The 17,983-nt window shown below is 38.4% G+C and overlaps 1 protein-coding gene and 1 long non-coding RNA gene across 4 annotated transcripts in view; one reads left to right on the forward strand and one right to left on the reverse strand.

Moving 5' to 3' along the window:
- Positions 1-324: 324 nt before the first annotated feature.
- On the reverse strand, positions 325-4,158 carry LOC118497089. The gene is made up of 3 exons (XR_004899640.1): positions 3,864-4,158; positions 3,189-3,269; positions 325-624 (listed from the first exon to the last, which is right to left on the reverse strand). It is a non-coding gene; the product is annotated as an uncharacterized LOC118497089 (long non-coding RNA).
- Positions 4,159-4,855: 697 nt separating this feature from the next.
- Positions 4,856-17,983, forward strand: part of MAGI2 (membrane associated guanylate kinase, WW and PDZ domain containing 2) — a 1,408,091-nt gene continuing 1,394,963 nt past the window's right edge. For 2 of the 3 annotated variants that reach the window (XM_028525694.2, XM_028525695.2), the window contains exon 1: positions 4,857-5,714. In XM_028525694.2, coding sequence (XP_028381495.1) covers positions 5,414-5,714 — 301 coding nt within the window. In that variant the 5' untranslated portion in view covers positions 4,857-5,413. Of the gene's footprint in view, positions 5,715-17,983 lie in introns of all 3 variants that reach the window. The other variant, XM_036010705.1, reaches the window with a different exon arrangement.

Raw genomic sequence — 17,983 nt, forward strand, 5'->3', positions numbered from 1 at the left:
GCCCATGGTTCCTTATTCTTTCTATCCAAACACTTAAAGACCTTATAGGGATACAATAATCTGTTAATTAATCAGTTGATGACTTTTGTGCCCTTTTCTTTTCAGATAGTTAATTTAAAATCACTCAGTTTTAGGTACTTTAAAATGTAATACTGCATTAGAAGTAGGAGCTTTAGAGTCACACAGACGCAGATCAAATCACAACTCCACACCTTAATGGTAGAGTGCCTTTGAGCAATTTAAAATACCTAAACCTTTTTCCTTATCTGTAAAAAGAAGTATAATATTGTAGGTCAGGAACCCCAGAATCACACACTCAAGATGAGCATTGTGTGTGATTTATTAGGAAATATGTCTGCAAAAAAATGCATATGTTACCAGATTAAGCAAGAGAGAAAAGGAAGGGAGTTCAGGCAAAATCCTGACAACAGCTTGATCCTGCCAGGAAGCACTGAGCATTCTAGAGGCAATAGGACTGGGCTTTTATATTCTGTAGGGCAGTTCTTAGGAAAGGTTCACTGGGAAGAAAGTTAACTCCCAGGTGGTTCTCTCTGGCTCTGGGTGCCTGAAGGCTAAGTGAGTCCAGGAGCCTTTGGGCAATCAAGGAGAGTCTCAGGGGATGGCCTATGAGAAATAAAAGAACACAGAAGCTGGGGGTAGGGCACCCAGACAAAATCTAAGGGATTCAAGAGGTGGGATGTCCCACAAGTATCCACCTCATAGAACTTTTCTAAAGATTGAAGGCACTCATGCTTTTCTTTTTTGGGCTTTTATGATTCTTAAAGTATTTTTCTTTTGGAATAGCGTGCAATATCCAGTGCCATGTTCTGCACATAGAGTGCTCAGCAATGAAATAATTCTTTCTTGACACAAGCATCAAACCCAGAAAGCATAAAGGAGACAAAATAAAAATATCGTAAATATGAAGGATGCCAGAATAGCAAACAACTGAATTAGTCTAAATCTAACACTTGAAAAATGTTTGTAATTTTAGTTGTATTTTTCATATAGCTGGAAACTTGAACTACTTCAGAATACAAACTGTTTGTTTTTATCTCTGAAAAGCTAGTCAAAGACAACAAACCAACCAAGCAATAATATATTTATTTGATGACAACAAATCTTAGTGAAAATGCTGTTTTTACCCCCAGGAAATAATATAAGTACCCAGAATGCATGCAATTTTTTTCTTAAAATGTCTCCTTCTTTATTACTCTCTGTTCCTATACTGATAATTAACATCATTAATTGTGATAGCACTTTACAGTTTTAAAGTGCATTCACATTTAAGTGCATTTAAATGTTTCCAAATTTTATGTGGCCCTGACCAGTGTGACTCAATTAGTTGTGTGTCATCCCACAAAGCAAAAGGCTGCTGGTTCAATTCCTGATCAGATCACATGCCTGGGTTCTGGGTTTGGTCCCCAGTTGGAGCACATATGAGAGGGAGTAGATCGCTGTTTCTCTCTTTTTTTTATAAGTTTTTAAAAATTTTTTAAAAGACTTTATTTATTTATTTTTAGAGAGGGAAGGGAGGGAGAAAGAGAGAGAGAAACATCAATGTGTGGTTGCTGGGGGCCTCAGCCTGCAACCCAGGCATGTACCCTGGCTGGGAATCGAACCTGCGACACTTTGGTTCGCAGCCCGCGCTCAATCCACTGAGCTACGCCAGCCAGGGTGCTGTTTCTCTTTCACATCAATATTTCCCCCCCTCTCTTTTTCCTTCTCATCCCCTCTCTCTAAAATAAACATAAATAAGTAAATATATAAATAAAATCTTTTTAAAATTTACACGATCCTTATAAAACTTTGTCATATATATTGCCACTTCCTTTTTACAAATGAGGCAACAAGCTCTGGGAGTTTAAGTGACTTAGTTAATGTTGCACAGCTAAAGATAGGATGCCAACTTCTGACTCCCATGATAGTGTTCTACTGTTTAGCCTTGTATCAGTCAAGGTTCAGTCAGGAATCAGAAATCACACCATAATTGGAACAAAGGACATTTAATATAAAAAATTATTATTACCTACTAAAAGGAGAGTAACTACTAAAAGAAGAGATCACTGAAGCATATAGGAATAGCCAATTTAAGGAGCAGCCATGAACTCCAGGGTGGTAGGATAGTATTCAATGAACAAGTAACTTAGAAGAATCACACCCCCACTCCCATCCCTATCCTGCAGCCTAGAATGAGAGACAGACCTTATTGGAGATAATGTGCCTATGTCCCACTTGATGGCCAAGAAATTTGTTGGGGTGTTACAGACTGGGCTGGCCAGCTCAGGTGCCAGTGAAACTTGCTAGGAAGCTACCCATTGGGATGCCAGCAAGGCTTACTGGTAAGACAAACACTAGGGAACTGTTCAAACTTACTGGAGGATGTGAAACACTGGTTTCTTGCACACTAATAGCCAGAAAGCACACACTAACCACCACACCACGGAAGCAAGAAGAAAAGCACTAGAACAAAGAAGAGAAGTCCCCTTTTTATGTAGTGTCCCTCTAGCACCTTCTACTGAGTAGGCCTAATACTATTATACCAACTAACAACAAAGAAATATTTATAGGTTCTAGTTCTAATAACACAATTCAGGACAAATAAAATGAATTAGGAGCTGAGAAGCATTCAGTTAACTGATAATACAGTTCCACGACTCTCCTGGGTTCTTGAGGGTAAAATGCTTTTATTCCTAACTCCTGAGCCTTTTGTTTTTGTTTATCCTAATTACCCCTACAATAAAATTGAGACGAAACCTTTGGGGACACTATATACTAATTGCTGGTGTGTCACATTGTAAGTGCATGGGGAGAGAAACAATGCAGTGGCTGAGACCAGGTCTGGAATCAAAAAACTTGGGTCTGATTATTTGCTTTGCCATTAACTAAATTTGCAGCCTTCTCAATTTTCTCATCTGTCAAATGGAATGATAACACTATCTACCTTATTAAGATATCAGGAGAAATTAACATGTAAAGCCTATAAGACAACAGCAAGCACATAGTTAGAAATTGATTAACTATTAGCATCAGCCACACGTGTTAGTCTGTAATTAGTGTTTAAAAATGCTTATTTAGTTCTCATTACTAACTTCCACTTAGGATTGTGTCTCATAATGCTAAAAGTCAACTTCCTTGGGTCAGGCTGGGCTATGCTAGAAAAAGTCTTGTGTATTCCTGGGCATTACCTGCCACTCTGTTTTCAGATCCTGGCACTTCCCCTGGCTTAGTGAATAATCCCCATCAGTCGCAGCCAACTCACTGGGGATCTGTTTTCTCAAGTGAAAAAAGACACGGTTAAACAAATCATCTTTGTTTCAGATCTTTTCCAGCTCTGACTAAATTTAATCCCACTTTTCCCCAAATAATGAGTTATATTTGAGAGGGGAAAGGAAGGAAATTAACATTTTAAGTGCTACCCACGTGAGTCAGGCAAGCACTTTGCATGCATTAACCTGATTTCATCCTCATCACTTGCCTATCAGATTAGTACTTCTAACCCTATTAAACAAATCAGGAAACTGAGGCTCAGAAAGGTCAAGCAATATACTTAAGATCAAGTTCTTGGTGAGAAACAGAGCCTGCATTCTAATTTGGCCTTTCTGTACCACTTGCCTCCCACACTATCTTCCTATCAGACGTCAAGATTCCTAACCGAAAAAGTACTTTTCATGCTTTGTTTTAAAGATGTGAGTAGGTGTGCGACATTTTTTTTGTCTTAAATGTATCATTTGAAAGTAGAACAAGTGAAATTCATTTACCAATTACAAGAATGTCTAAAACCTCGCATAACACCTCACAGGAAACTCGCGGTTGAGTCAAAGTCAGCAGCCCTCTTGCATCCTTGCGCCCCTTGTCCTCACCTCTCTTCCAGGCTGAAAACTTGGTGAAGGGAAAGGAGCCCGGTGGTGGGACAGCGAACCGAGTTCCAGCCCCGATTTGGCAGCTAGATTTCCCTCGGAGCCTTCTTTTCCTTCTCTGTAGCAGGAGGTTCTCGGGCCAGGTGATCTTAAGGTTTCTTCCCAAGCTACAAGCCCAAGTCTGAGGGCTTCCCCGGATCCAGGCGTACCCCTGCCGGCACCACGCAATTCCCGGGCTACACTCAATTTCCCTGGGGAGGCTGCTCCCTGCACCGCGCCGCAACCCCCCTGGTCCTCCCCCCTCTCCCCCCCCCCCCCACTATCCTGCAGCTCCTTTCTTTCCCCCAACTCCGCCCTGCCTTCAGTCCTCGCCCCAGCGCAAAGCTCGAGCTGGGCCAGTCCCCCGGAAAGGGATGCTGCTACGCCCTCCGGCGTCAGGGTACCCGGCCTGCAGTTCTCTAACTTTCCGATCCTCTGAGGGGGAATTTTGAGAACTCTGCCACGAGTCTGACTGAAAATATGAAAAGACTAAGTGCCTTCAAACTGCAGCCTCCTACGCCTGCCTCCCCTGGCTCCCAGTGCCCAGGCCTCTCCGGCAGTTCCACCGCTAGCCCGCAGACAGCTCTCACTGCAGGATCCCGCGCCAGGGGGCGGGCGGCGCACCAGCTGTAGCGCCAGCAACGGGTCGCGCTCAAATCCAAGTCTCGCCGTTTTCCTCCCGCCAAGCCCGCGCCTGGGCTTCACGTAGTCCTCTCGGCGCTGCAGCCTAGCTCACCTCTCAGCCGCTGTGATACTGAAGAAAGGTCCGCAATCGGCTCTCAGCTTCGCCTGCTGGCCTCCCCACGCCGGGCCTTGCCTCCCCTCCTCTCCCGCTCCCGCCTCCTCTCTCAGTCTGCCAGGCGGACCCAGCCTGCCTCTCTCTCAGCCTTCACTACCGGGTCAAGCTGCGGAGGGGGGGAGCGGAGACAGCGGCTAAGCGGCCCCCAACCTCGAGCGCGCGCACCCCTCCTCCCTCAGTCGGCTCCCTCCGCCTCTGTTCTCCCTCCACCCCTCCTGCCAATACTGTACAACTAGTACACACACAGGATCCGCCGCTGCCACTGCAGCTGCCATGGACATCAGCTAACACCACACACCCAGGCGCGCGCGCGCTCCCAGTCGCACCGCGCAGGAGTGGCCCCCGGCATCTCTACCCTCCTTCCCCACCCCCACCCCACCCGCTCACCAGCTCCGCTATTGCTCGCTGAGGCTGCCGCCGCCGCCACCACCACAGCTCTCCTCTGCTGCGGGGCCACAGCCTTGAGTGTCATTCAAGGGACAGCACAACCTCACCCAAGCTTTCCTACCTCTGCCCAGCCATCCCTCTCATCCTTCCCCTTCCTCGTCCACACTCCATCCAAAGAAGAGGGAAAGCACCGAACAGAGAGGGGAGGAAAGCAAAGTCTGCGCTTGTCACCTTTTGGACCCCTGGCTCCTCCATCCTTATTCTCTCACCGCCAACACCCCTACCCCAGAAGAACCCCTCAGGAGCTGAGGCGACTCGCCCCACTGCCATGTCCAAAAGCTTGAAAAAGAAAAGCCACTGGACTAGCAAAGTCCATGAGAGTGTCATTGGCAGGAACCCGGAGGGCCAGCTGGGCTTTGAACTGAAGGGGGGCGCCGAGAATGGACAGTTCCCCTACCTGGGGGAAGTGAAGCCCGGCAAGGTGGCCTATGAGAGCGGCAGCAAGTTGGTGTCGGAGGAGCTGCTGCTGGAGGTGAATGAGACCCCCGTGGCGGGGCTCACCATCAGGGACGTGCTGGCCGTGATCAAACACTGCAAGGACCCCCTCCGGCTCAAGTGTGTCAAGCAAGGTGAGCGCAGCAGGGCTTTGCCCGGCGGCTGGATCGCTCCAAGCGCGGGGCAATGGAAGGGGGGGGGGGGTCGCTGTGGAAGGGGGTGTGTTGTACTGTGGTGGGATGAGATCCAGAGAGTAGTGACGGAGCAAGTGAGCTTTACGGAGGTTGTGAATGGGGGGCTTAGTGAAAGGGAGGGCGGGTTTCGGTGTGGCGTGCAACTTTGTTTGCGCAGTTTACCTTCCCCTGTGGAAGGTGCTTGGCCTTGTCTGACCTCAGAGGTGCGGGCAAGCTCCCGGGGCAAATTGAATGTGCGTCAGTGGCATCGTCCGCAGTGGATAAAGAGCTTTCAGAAAAGGGAGGGAGGGAGGAAGAAAAGAAGGAAGGAAAGAAAGAAGGAAAGTAGGAAAAAAGACGGAGGGAGAAAAGGAAGGAAGGAGCAACTTGAGGGTGCAGCGGCATCACCAGCAGAACGGAAAGGAGAAGGTGGCTGGGAGAGAGGAGAACTACGCCCTCCCCCTACCCCACCCCATTTGGGAAGCTGGACCGTGGATGCCTTGCTCCTCAGCGGTCCTCTAATGATCCCTGAGCCACTACTTGATGAAGAAGGGAAGGGACCCATTGCTTTGGGCGCTTTGACCGATCTTCCTTAACTTTTTCTCTGCTTCACTCCTCTGTCCCCCCTCCCCCGCCCACGGTCTTGTCATGTGGGCACCGCGCGCGTCACGTGCGCACTGACTAACCCGGGCGCTCACCCCGAGCTGGCCACAGGAACAGACTCTCAAGGAAGGCGAGGCGCTAGGAAGGGGTTCTAATGTTGGGGCGCTGGGAGGAAAGATGGTTACCCGAATGTACTCTACCTACCCAGACATTGTCCTCTTTGAGTGAGAGTCCTCTGTCGAACTGTCTTCTGGTTTAGGATTGGGGGAAGGGGGTCATCATGTTTCTGAGGGAGTTAGATGGAAGCTTGGCTTGCCACACAGATGAGCTTCCTTTGAATTGAAGTCTGTGATGGGGCTTAGGGAGACTGGGATCTTGCAGAACTCGCACTAATTTTGTCTTTGCTTGAAAGAAAATTATGCTTTTGAAAGAGGGAAGAGTGAGGTGAAAGTTTCTTGTAAAGAGGACAATTTTAACTAAAATAAAGTATTGTACCTTTGTTTTCCACACAGGATTGCATATGTTTATAGCTCACATGCACATTCCATGTGTGGTATTTATGTGCATATTTTTATCAAGGTAAAGGTTTGTTGGAGGTTTTGCATTGTTTGCCCTGCTGAAAAGGTGGAATCGAACATATCATTGCCTACATTTTGAACAACCACTTAATCTGACTTCAAGAAATTCCTATAGAGATGTTCTTCTATATAAAACCAGTTTTTAAAGTAAACAAGTGAAAACGATGTCTCAGGCAAAATTCCTTAATTGTCATAGAAGAAACTGTTTTCATTGGGGATTCTTGAGTATTAACAACTGATGACTTGAGAAAGACTAATGTAAACAGCCTTGAAGGTCATCATTGCTCAATAGTGTGTGGAACCAAAGAATATGAGTTAGGTAGGAAGACAAATAGAGTAGTATTTTTCAAGATGACATACTGGAGACTCAAATATAGGGAGTCACGTTAACATATTTGCTGTCATAATACTATCTCATAGTAGTGGATATAAATGTAAAATTCTGGTTTGAGCCAAGAAATTTACTACACAATTAAAGACTATGGTTTTATTGGTAACAAGCTTGGTATTTGTAGTAGAAAGTGGCTGCAAAGTTAATGCATTATTAAATTTGACAAATGATGGTATCCTGGGGGAGGTGATTGTCCTATTGTACTTTGCAATGATGACCACATTTTAATGTTGTATTTATTCTGAGCACTACCTTTTGAGATGGACCTTGGCAAAATATAACTCTAGCAACAAGAATGTATACAAAAAATAAAGGGAGATTATGTGGTATTATAGATAATTTCTATCAAATCCATTGGAAATATTTAACTTGTAAAAGTGAGGATATGAAAGCTATTATTAACTATTGAAAAACTATCCAGTAAGAAAAGGAACTCTGACTATCCTGTGATACTCTACAGGACAAAACTAAGATGATTCTATCGTAATTTTTAAAGGGTGAAGCATTTTTATCTTCAGGAATATGAGGTTTATAACAAAGCTTTCCCAAAATCTTATGAATAATAAATTCATAAGATTCCATCATTGTGGGTGTTTATGAGGAGGCCAAAGTGACCATATGCCATGGGTTCCTATGTAAGAGGGAAACCTAGGCTAGTTATTTAAATCTTGCCATGATTCTGTCCAAGGTAGCCTCTGATCATTCAACTTCTGTATTATATTTTATTTGGAAGACTATTGCCTGTAGAACGCCTTGGAATATATGCATTTGAAGTGATATTTTAGGAGGGAAGTTCTTTTCATTCTACATTAACCTGAAATTCCAGGCTTCATTGGGTCATTGATGCTTGATGTTGATAATAATGTTCACAGACCCGCCACAGGAGGCTGATTCACCTCCTGAATCACTACTGACCAATAAGTAAGGAAGTAAATAAATAAATAAAATCTTTTAGCTTTTGTGAAAAATATAATCCTCCTTTATATTCTAAGTAAGATGATTCATATATACTAATTGTTGTTGAAATCATCCTTTCCCTTGTCAAATAATAAGTGTTTAGTTTATTTACCATTGTAAACAAAACAAAATTTTCAGCACCTTTGATGTAGCGCCTGGGTGTCTTGGGTTTCACTACAAACTTCACTTGCCGAAAAAATCTATATAAACTTTTGGCTTGGTAGACTTATTTCTAGAGAGATAATAAACTAGTATAGCTAGAAAACTTAAACATGGTTTGTCTAGCAGTTGTACTTTTAAATATTAATGAGATAATTTATTTTTAAGTATTTATTCAAACATGGGGTATTACATAGAAACTACATGCAAAATCAGTTAAACTTAGGCAGGTTTCGCAAAGAAAAACACATTTGAATAACAAGAACATTGATAAAATGAACACCAGATATAATTGCATTGTTTACTCAGTTTTTCCAAAAATTGTTTATTGATTGATTTGAGAGAGAGAGAGAGAAACATCAATTTGTTGTTCCACTTATTTATACATTCATTGGTTGATTCTTATAGGTGCCTGATTGGGGACCAAACCCAAAACCTTGGCTTATTGGGATGACACTGTAAGCAACTGAGCTACCTGGCTAGGGTCTGTTTACTCAAGTTTTATTTACTTGTTTGGCTACTTTTACATTGGAATGTTTCATAATTTTAAATTTTAATTTTAAAATAAGTTGAGTGACTTGGATTTGAAGGCATATTAGATAAAGTAGATTGTTTTCCTACACTATTTAAATGTCTTTATAACCATTTTAAAAAGTCATTCAATTAAATTCAGGGGAGTCTCCCCTTTTTAAAAAACCCTCATTGAAGATATGTTTATTGATATGAGAGAGAGAGAGAAACACTGATCAGTTGCCTCCAGTTGCCTCCTGTACCTCTGACCAGGGACCAAACATGAAAACTAGGTGTGTGCCCTGATCAGGAATTGAACCTGAACCTGCAACCTTTTTGATGCATGGGATGACGCACCAACTGAGCCACCTGGCCAGGACAGGGAATTCACTTTCTAATGTAAGCTTCTTTTAATCCAGACTGATGAAACATCAAAAATACCATTTATTGTCACATCCAATTAGTTTTCATAAACTACGGCTGTTTAGTTTATAACAATAAACCTTCTTCACCAAAGCATTTAATTCTAAATCAGTTCTGTTTTGTGATCTCATTAATGCAAGAGACACAGTTGAGTGATTTTGAGATGTAGCTGAAGTACTAAAGGTTTTTCTTTTTTTCTTTTCTTTTTCTTATGTTTACCACCACTAGAGTTCACAAAAGTCAGCTACATAGATCATTGTGTCCTACATTCCTTATACTATGGCTGCTACTGCATCTAATATCACATGGGGACCTACATATCCTGGACTTATCGGCCCATTTAGGATCTCACAATAGAAAATAAAAGGGAAAAAGTTTTCTAATTCTTCCCATGTGAAAGAAGGGCTGAATAAGGTCTTTGAATTTCAGTTCTGGAGAAGATATACATTGCTCTCCCTCCTATTGCTCCTTTCAAAGATGCCTTCAAAGGAAAGTAGAGCTACATTTATTGAGTCATGCTTTCTTGTGATTGACATCAGGCTGGTATCATACAGTTAAACCTCTATGCTTTTTATTTGGAAATGTAAAAAAAAAATTATGCCACATTTTCTCCAATAAAGATTAACTTTCTTCCATAGAAATTTAAGTTATGTGAATTTCGTTGACCAGTAATAAAATTGGTTAAATTATTTGATCAGTTAATTATTTTAGAATAAATTATATTTAATGTTTTGGAACAAGGTATGAGACAATTAACTTTGGACATAATTTATGGGGAATGATACTATATTTTTGTTATATGTACATAATTTAAATGACATGACTTTGGATATTAAAATTACTATTGGCTTTTTTATGTGTTTGTTTAGACTGAGAAGAATCTCAGGGTGAAATTACAGCTAAAGATATTTAAGTGCCACCACCTCTGCTCTTAACATTTATATTGTGCAATTTTTGACATATTTGTTATATTCAGTTTCCTTTGTAGTTCTTGAAACTCACACATTCACTTCATAATGAGGAAAAAGTTTTCACATTTGGCAACCATGACTGCTTCAAAACAATGGCTTGCAAAAGCATTGCAGACCCTGGATAAATTATCCTTTTAGAGATGAGATACATTAGTGGTTAAATGTACAGTCTCCCAAGTAGACTGCCTGAGTATTCCACTTAGTATTGGCTACATAAGCAAGTTATTTAGCCTGGGGTAGTACTAGTACTTTGAGAATATTAAATAAGTCATGCATTTAAATGATGTGGTGCCTGGCAGATAAGTATTATTATGTAAATATTAGTAAATGTTACTCTGAACTTACTGGTTATTTAGAGTTAGTGACATGTTGAAATGTTTTTAACTTTCAAGATATTTTATTTTTAATTCAAGACTGCTAGAAAAATATGAAATGATTGACTAATTAATAGTATGAGTAATTTGCAAGTAATATTCTTGAGGTTTTTCTAAGTAAAATAAATGTTTTACTTTGAAAAGCATCAATGTGAAGGGTAATGTTAAGTGGAATTGAACATATTTTCGCCTTTTAAAAATAACTCCTACTGATGCTGCCTTAATGTAAAAGATCTGCTGTTTTTTTTAATTTTTTTTATGAATGTCAGATTTTTGTTTTTGTAAATATTTTATTTATTTATTTTTAGAGAGGGAAGGGAGGGAGATAGAGAGAGAGAGAGAGAGAGAGAGAAACATCAATGTGCCCTTGCTGGGGGTTATGGCCTGCAACCCAGGAATGTACCCTGGCTGGGAATCGAACCTGGGACACTTTGGTTCCCAGCCCGCGCTCAATCCACTGAGCTTCGCCAGCCAGGGCAAGATCTGCTGTTTTATATTTATTTTATACTTTAGCCATAGTTTATTTTCATCCAGTAATTTATTCCCTTTGTTCCTATATCTTTTCTCAGTTGATGGATATATTTAGTAATTTACTCTAGGCTTGACAAGCATAAAAGTGCTATTTAGAATTCACTAATTTTAAGTTTAGGAATTTATTTATATTTCTTACATATGACTGTCTTTACATACCAGTATCATGTTTTGATGCAGAACTTTTACTTTGTGGCTAAAAATCTACTACCTCCTAGAGAAGAGCAATAACAAAACAAGTCACAAATGTTCACAGTCAACCATGTACAATAAAGAAAGCTACATCAAAATTCATAAAGAAGATTACTTTGCATTTGTGAGAGTATCAGTAGTTCAACATAATTCTCTGTATTAATGCTTTTAAGAAGAAACAGCAAACAATATATTTACCACAAGCACCACCCCCTTCCCGGAATTTTAGCATTTTAGTTGAGTTAATCCCATTTTAGAATTCAGTAGAAACATCTACCTTGAAGCTCCAGTTTCTGCTATTCATTTTTAAAAATCTTTCTTAGCTACAATCTGGCTACTTATCATTATAAGAAGCATGGGGTAGAGTCTTACAATTTTCTTAGTATTGTGACTTTTAAAAATTACTTATTCCATTCCCAACTTTCTCTCTTTTGTCTCTAGTAAGGGCTGATGTAATATTTCCTGTAATAAAAATAAATTACAGTGTTATATGGACAATTTAGTGATAGCTTTATAATTATTGAATACCTGCATAGGGATATGCATCTGCTAAAATCTGTTGGAAAATACTCATATTATCACAGAGGATTTATAATTGCTTCCATACTTGCATTTTATTGTCATGTTAACTCTTTTATAAAAGACTTCATTTGGAGATTAATTTTCATAAAAAAATTTTAAAAAGTGTTGTTTAATATATAGTATTGACTGTTTTATATAGTCTAGAAGAAACAGAAAAAGTTTCCTTTTTTATTTTAAATCCTCACCTGAGAATATGTTTGTTGATTTTAGAGGGAGGAAGGGAAGGTGGGGGGGGGAGAGGTGGGGGGAGGGAGGGAGGGAGGGAGAGAGAAACATCAGTAGGTTGCTTCCTGTAAACACACTGATAGAGATTGTACCTGCAACCTAGGTATGTTTACTGACTAAGGATCCAACCTTTTGGTACATGGGATGATGCTTCAACCAGCTGAGCCACCCGGCCAAGGCAACACTTCCCTTTTTTGACAAGTGGTTGAATAGTAACTCAAATGCATCAAATGAATCTACTTTCAAAGATCTAGTAGACCAATGAGTGGATATTTTAATATAGATTTCATATTTCAATAATTGTGTGGCTTGCTCAACTTTGGAAAACATTTCTCCTTGTAATTGTTACATGAATTCATGTCAACTTTTGTCATTTTCAGTTATTTTGGTCTACTTTTTTTAAAAGAATAATAACTGTCAAAATCATGGCAGTCATCATGTATCCAGTAATAGCTCAAAACAAACATCTGACAGAAGAAAAACGAACCCTTTGTAGTGCAAAGTAAAATATATGGAAGATACTGATTTTTTCCATGACAAAATTTGTGAATATTTTGAACCCCTTAGCTATCTTTAGTGAAACTCATGCATGTGAAATACGAGTTTTTTTTTTCATAAATAGTGATGGATTTTATTAAGTGACTGTGAAATGAAGGTAAAATGAAGCACAAATGGGGACTACTGTAATTGAACAACAATTTATAAAAATGTGTACTTTATTTTTCATATTATATTGTATTTGAAGAAGTTTCTTAAAACATGAGTATTCCCAGTGTTATAATGGATTATGGGTGGCATAAAAGCTGTCTTCACTTTAAATTGTCACTTAAGAGATCACAGAGGATATCAGAGTAAAAATTTTAAGTACAAAAACCAATTATATATATTTTTAATAATTATTTTTTATTTTACAGGCGAGCAATGTTGTAGTTTGTATCATTGTATATAAAAACATACATACTTAGCTGGAATCTATATGAATACAAGGACATGTGCAAACACAGATTAATTAGCAACATACCCTAACTTGTCAAAATTTGGTTAGCTGGATTACAAGCATGAACAAATTTTGGAGATATAAAATGTCCCAAGTTGCATCTGTGAAGCATTATAATCAGTCTATGGACTGATAGTTGACCCCAGTTTCCATTTCTTTTCAGTCTGTGCTGTAAAGGTATTAAAGCAATTCTTAGTTAGACAAAGTTTATTTTAAAAATAGCAAGAATTTAGGCTTAAAGGGTCATTTAAACCTCCCATAGTCTTGGCTTATTTCCCAAATAACTTGAACAGGAATAACTGTAATCTTATCTTTCTAGCAAGTCCAGGTGATTAGTGGGTGGTCATTTTGTTGGTGTTGGGACTGGAGTCTAAAGAGACAGAAAGAAGTCTGTCCCCCTCTGAAAGAGCAAGAATGTTATCAAGATTTCTTACCCATCTGCAACTCAAAGACTAAAATTTTCTTTTTAAATTTTTCTTCTGAAGCATTATCTATACCTGGACTTTTGGTTGGAATTACCTATGCTTTCTTTTTCTGTATTTCAATGTGGGAGAGTCATTCCAACATCAAATTTGTTCTGCTTCTTAGAACACAAGCTCATACACACTTGTGCTGAGCACACACACACACACACACACATTTTTAAAACACTAAGCTTCAATGCTAGTTTTAAAATCAAAAGTCCCAGAAAGGCAATTATGCATGCGAAGGTACAATCTTATTTTATGGAAAGAGTTACATAAAATTATTCTATATGTGACAAATCTAAGTGAAAAGCTTGATAGTCACTTATTAATTTTCAACTGTGAGTGGTATTTTTAACCCTTATGAGCTCTGATGAGAAATCATAAGATATAATGAAATCAAGTAACCAAATGTCTATATTTGATGTATATTACCGTATTTTCAGACTATAAGGAGCACTTTTCCTCCCAAATTTGGGAGGAATAATTGTTGTTAATGCGGCTGTCAAGTTCTGTTTACATTTACATTGGTGAAATATGTTATTTATGTTATTAAATATTTTACCACATTTTTTGCTTCAAATATTTTTTCCCTTTTTCCTCCTCTAAAACCAAGGTACATCTTATGGTCCGAAAAAAGAGGTCAGATTTAGTGGTTTTGATTTTGGTTATTTGTATTTGCAATGCCAAGTGGCTGGTGGATTACAATAATACCTAGATAATGTCCTAATGTTAATGTACCCAAAGAATGAGAAAAGGGCATGAACTTGTTAACACATTTGCAGAGTAGTTTAAACTTTTATTGGTTTAGATGTGTCAGAGAATGAGAGGACTTGATCTAACATACTGTGAATTATGGTATATTGCATTTGAAAGAAGTATTTATTTTAATATAAGTCACAGTCATGTACCACATAATCATAGTCCATTAATGATGGTGGGCACATATGACAGTGGTCCTGTAAGATTATGATGGAACTGAAAAGTTCCTATTACCTAGTGATATCATAGCTGTCATAACATTGTAGAGCAAAGCATTACTCATATGTTTGTGGTGATGCTGGTATAAACTAATCAACTGCACTGCCAGTTATGTAAAAGTGTAACATACTCAATTATAGTAGTAAGCTATACCATCTAGGTTTGTATAAGTAGAATCTGTAACATTCACACAATGATGAAATTGCCTAAAAATGCATTTCTCAGAACATATCCCTGTCATTAAGCAGCTCATGACTAAATAATGCTTAATTTGTAAATGTTTAGCTAAAATACAGATACTGGTATTACCTACTGTGAAATTTAAAAATATCTAGAAAAACTAAGTTTTATTAACATGGAACCTAAGAGGTTTTGCTATGAAATGGAAAATATAATATTTTGAATTATAAATGTTTTAAATTTAAAGCCATTTTCCATATATCAAATTAATTTGCTATGGAGTAACACTGTGTATGAATTTATAAAGTACATATATACCATTAAACCTAATAAAAGCTATGTAAAATTAATCTTTGATAGCCCAAACAATATGCTTACTGTATGAATCAAGAAAATACACTTTTATATTTTCATGTCAAATCTTCCTTTTAAAATTAATTGAAAAATCTTCTTTATCTAGTGTGAAGAGCATATGACACCCTTTACCCTTAGAGAAATTGATTCTTTTAGCATTGACTAAGGAGATGCTTTGCTTTGGTTGAACACACTTTCAGACGGACTTCTGAAAGCCACAAAGTTATTAGAGATATTGTTGGTTGCCAACTTGGAATGCATTTCTCCTTCTCTCCCTCCTTACAGTAGGCCAGTTTTGCTCAAGTATACACATGTTGATGTGCTCTTATGCCATGTGTTTTATATCAGGATGGCCTCATCCCAAGGGGATGAACTTAGACTAGTCAAAAGCAAGCAAGGTAATTCCATCTCTTTGCTGGTGATTGTTTTAGGAAATGTCTTAAAACCCAGTTCTAAGAAATGAAAAGTAATGTGAATCTGTTGGAGACCTTCTTAGAACTTTTTTAGTTCTAAAATAAGATTCCAAACAGTTCTATTCACTTTTCTATCTGTGAAAGTTGCCGCACATGACAGTGATTCCTGGAACAACTATGGATTTTACCTACTATCTGAAAGCAGAGGCTTTCTGTGAAAACTTTTGTAAGCTGAAAGGTGTGAGATTAAGGAACAATGACGTTAATTTATATGGAATTTTTTTCAGTGTTCTCAGACCCAATATTCAATTCATGCATTTGTATTTCGTTCATCACTATTGAAACACTTTATTATGTCTGGTTTTATACTAAGTGTAACACCCTTAGGAGCTCTTTTGTGCTTTTCTGATACCCTTGGGTATATCTTATTAATGGTTGCACAAAATAAGCTGAGTTAAAGCACAGAAGCTCACAGACACAGTTCAAAGCTATGGTGTCTTGATGCTGAGCTGCTGAGTGTAGTTCCCAGGGAAGGAGCTTGGTGGTGCCACTCTCGCTGCGCTGGATGCACTCTGCTTCTATAACATCTGGCAGAAAAACAAACAGTAAGCTTTATTTTTGCTTTTTGCTTTTTTTTTGTAAAAGTGAAAATATCTTTGGCTTTCTTTTATGTAGTGGAAACAGGTACTAATCTATGAGTCTTTCCTGAAAGTAAGATGGCATAATATAAACTTTTGAAAAGTGGAAGATACCTATGTAAACCACCTTGTGATGATGAAAAGAGTTAGCCAATAGGTTGAGAAAAGCAGAACAGGGTGATTAAAAACTAATGGCCCCTTGATGAATTGCTAAAATGATGAACGCAGAACTAGTCCTATCTGAGGACTTCTTGTTGTTGAGGTAAGAGTATACAAAATAGTTTAAGCTGTGTAGTTTGACTTGTCTATTGTTTTGCAGTAAAATCTTCTGATTGATATAACTGTAAAATAGTATAAACATTTAAATTTTATTCCTACTTTATTGTTTTGGAGAGCATTGGTGAAAATTTTTCAAAAAAGGAATATATGAATATTTAAAGAATAAATCAAGATGTATTTTTTTCTTATATAAACTTGGTTAAATTCTAAATATGCCTCCATTACCTCATTCAGTATTGCTATGGTCGATTTCTGTTTTAAATTCCAGAAAATTTTAACCATTCTGAAGTTAAATTTAACTTTAACCAGTTAAATTTAAATTTTAACCATTCTGAAGTGTAGGACATAATTAAGAAATAAGATCAGCTACAAAAATATACCCTCAATGCATGCCAAAACCAATGTGAAATATTTTTGAATTATATAGTGTTTACAAATGTCTGTGCCATTGATCCAAGAGTATATATAATTATAAACTGACTCAGCAAAAATGTCCCAACTCCATTTTTCCAGAGCTGAAATTCATTTACTTATTATTCAACAAACATTTATTGGTAACCTAGCAGGTATTAAACTGGCTATGAAAAGGTAAATAACTCTTCATCAAGATATCATCTACACCACAGGTGGCAAACACAGGCCTGAAGGTTGAATCCAGCCCTCCACCTTGTTTTATACATCTCAGCACCTTGTCTCTGCTGCCAGCTCCTTGCCCCTACTTAAGGAGTAGTTATATTTACACAGTCCTAAAATTACATTCAGCCCTTTAAAGGCAACCACAAGGCTGATGTGGCCCCAGTAAAAATGAGTTTGACACCCCTGATCTATACCCTTTAGTAGTTCATATGTGCGACCTGAGTCAGAAGTCATTATGTAGAAGTTTCTTTTATCTTTTAAAGATACTTTCCATGATGTAATCAGAATAAAAGTAAAAAAAAAACATTTTGGAGAAGAAATATAGGCTAGGAGTTCTTAGTATTCTATATCCTGAATTGTAGTTTAAGTAGCTATGTATACTCTGTATGTATATATTGTTATTATTGTGCTTATGTTCCAGGCACAGTGCTAGATAATGACCATAGGAAGATGTATAAATCTTGATCTTACCCTTGGAGTTTCACAGTTCAGGATAATAGTCAAGAGCATGGAGCTTTGGAGACAAGGGTGGATTCCAGTCACATCACTGCCTTGTACTAGATGTGAATTCAACAAATTATTTTACATGTGAGTTTCATGCTTTGTAAAATAAGAATCATTACAAAACATTCAACATAAAGATATTGTAAGGAGTAACTCTTATATCACCTACAACATACTTAGCCCAGGGCCTAGAATATAAAATGGCTCAATACTACTTATAAATTACTATTTTATTTGGTTTAGTAATTATTATAAACAAGAATTTTTCAATTTAATAAATGTTTTAAA

This window comes from Phyllostomus discolor, chromosome 10, assembly GCF_004126475.2.
Source record: "Phyllostomus discolor isolate MPI-MPIP mPhyDis1 chromosome 10, mPhyDis1.pri.v3, whole genome shotgun sequence".
NCBI classification, from domain to species: domain Eukaryota; kingdom Metazoa; phylum Chordata; class Mammalia; order Chiroptera; family Phyllostomidae; genus Phyllostomus; species Phyllostomus discolor.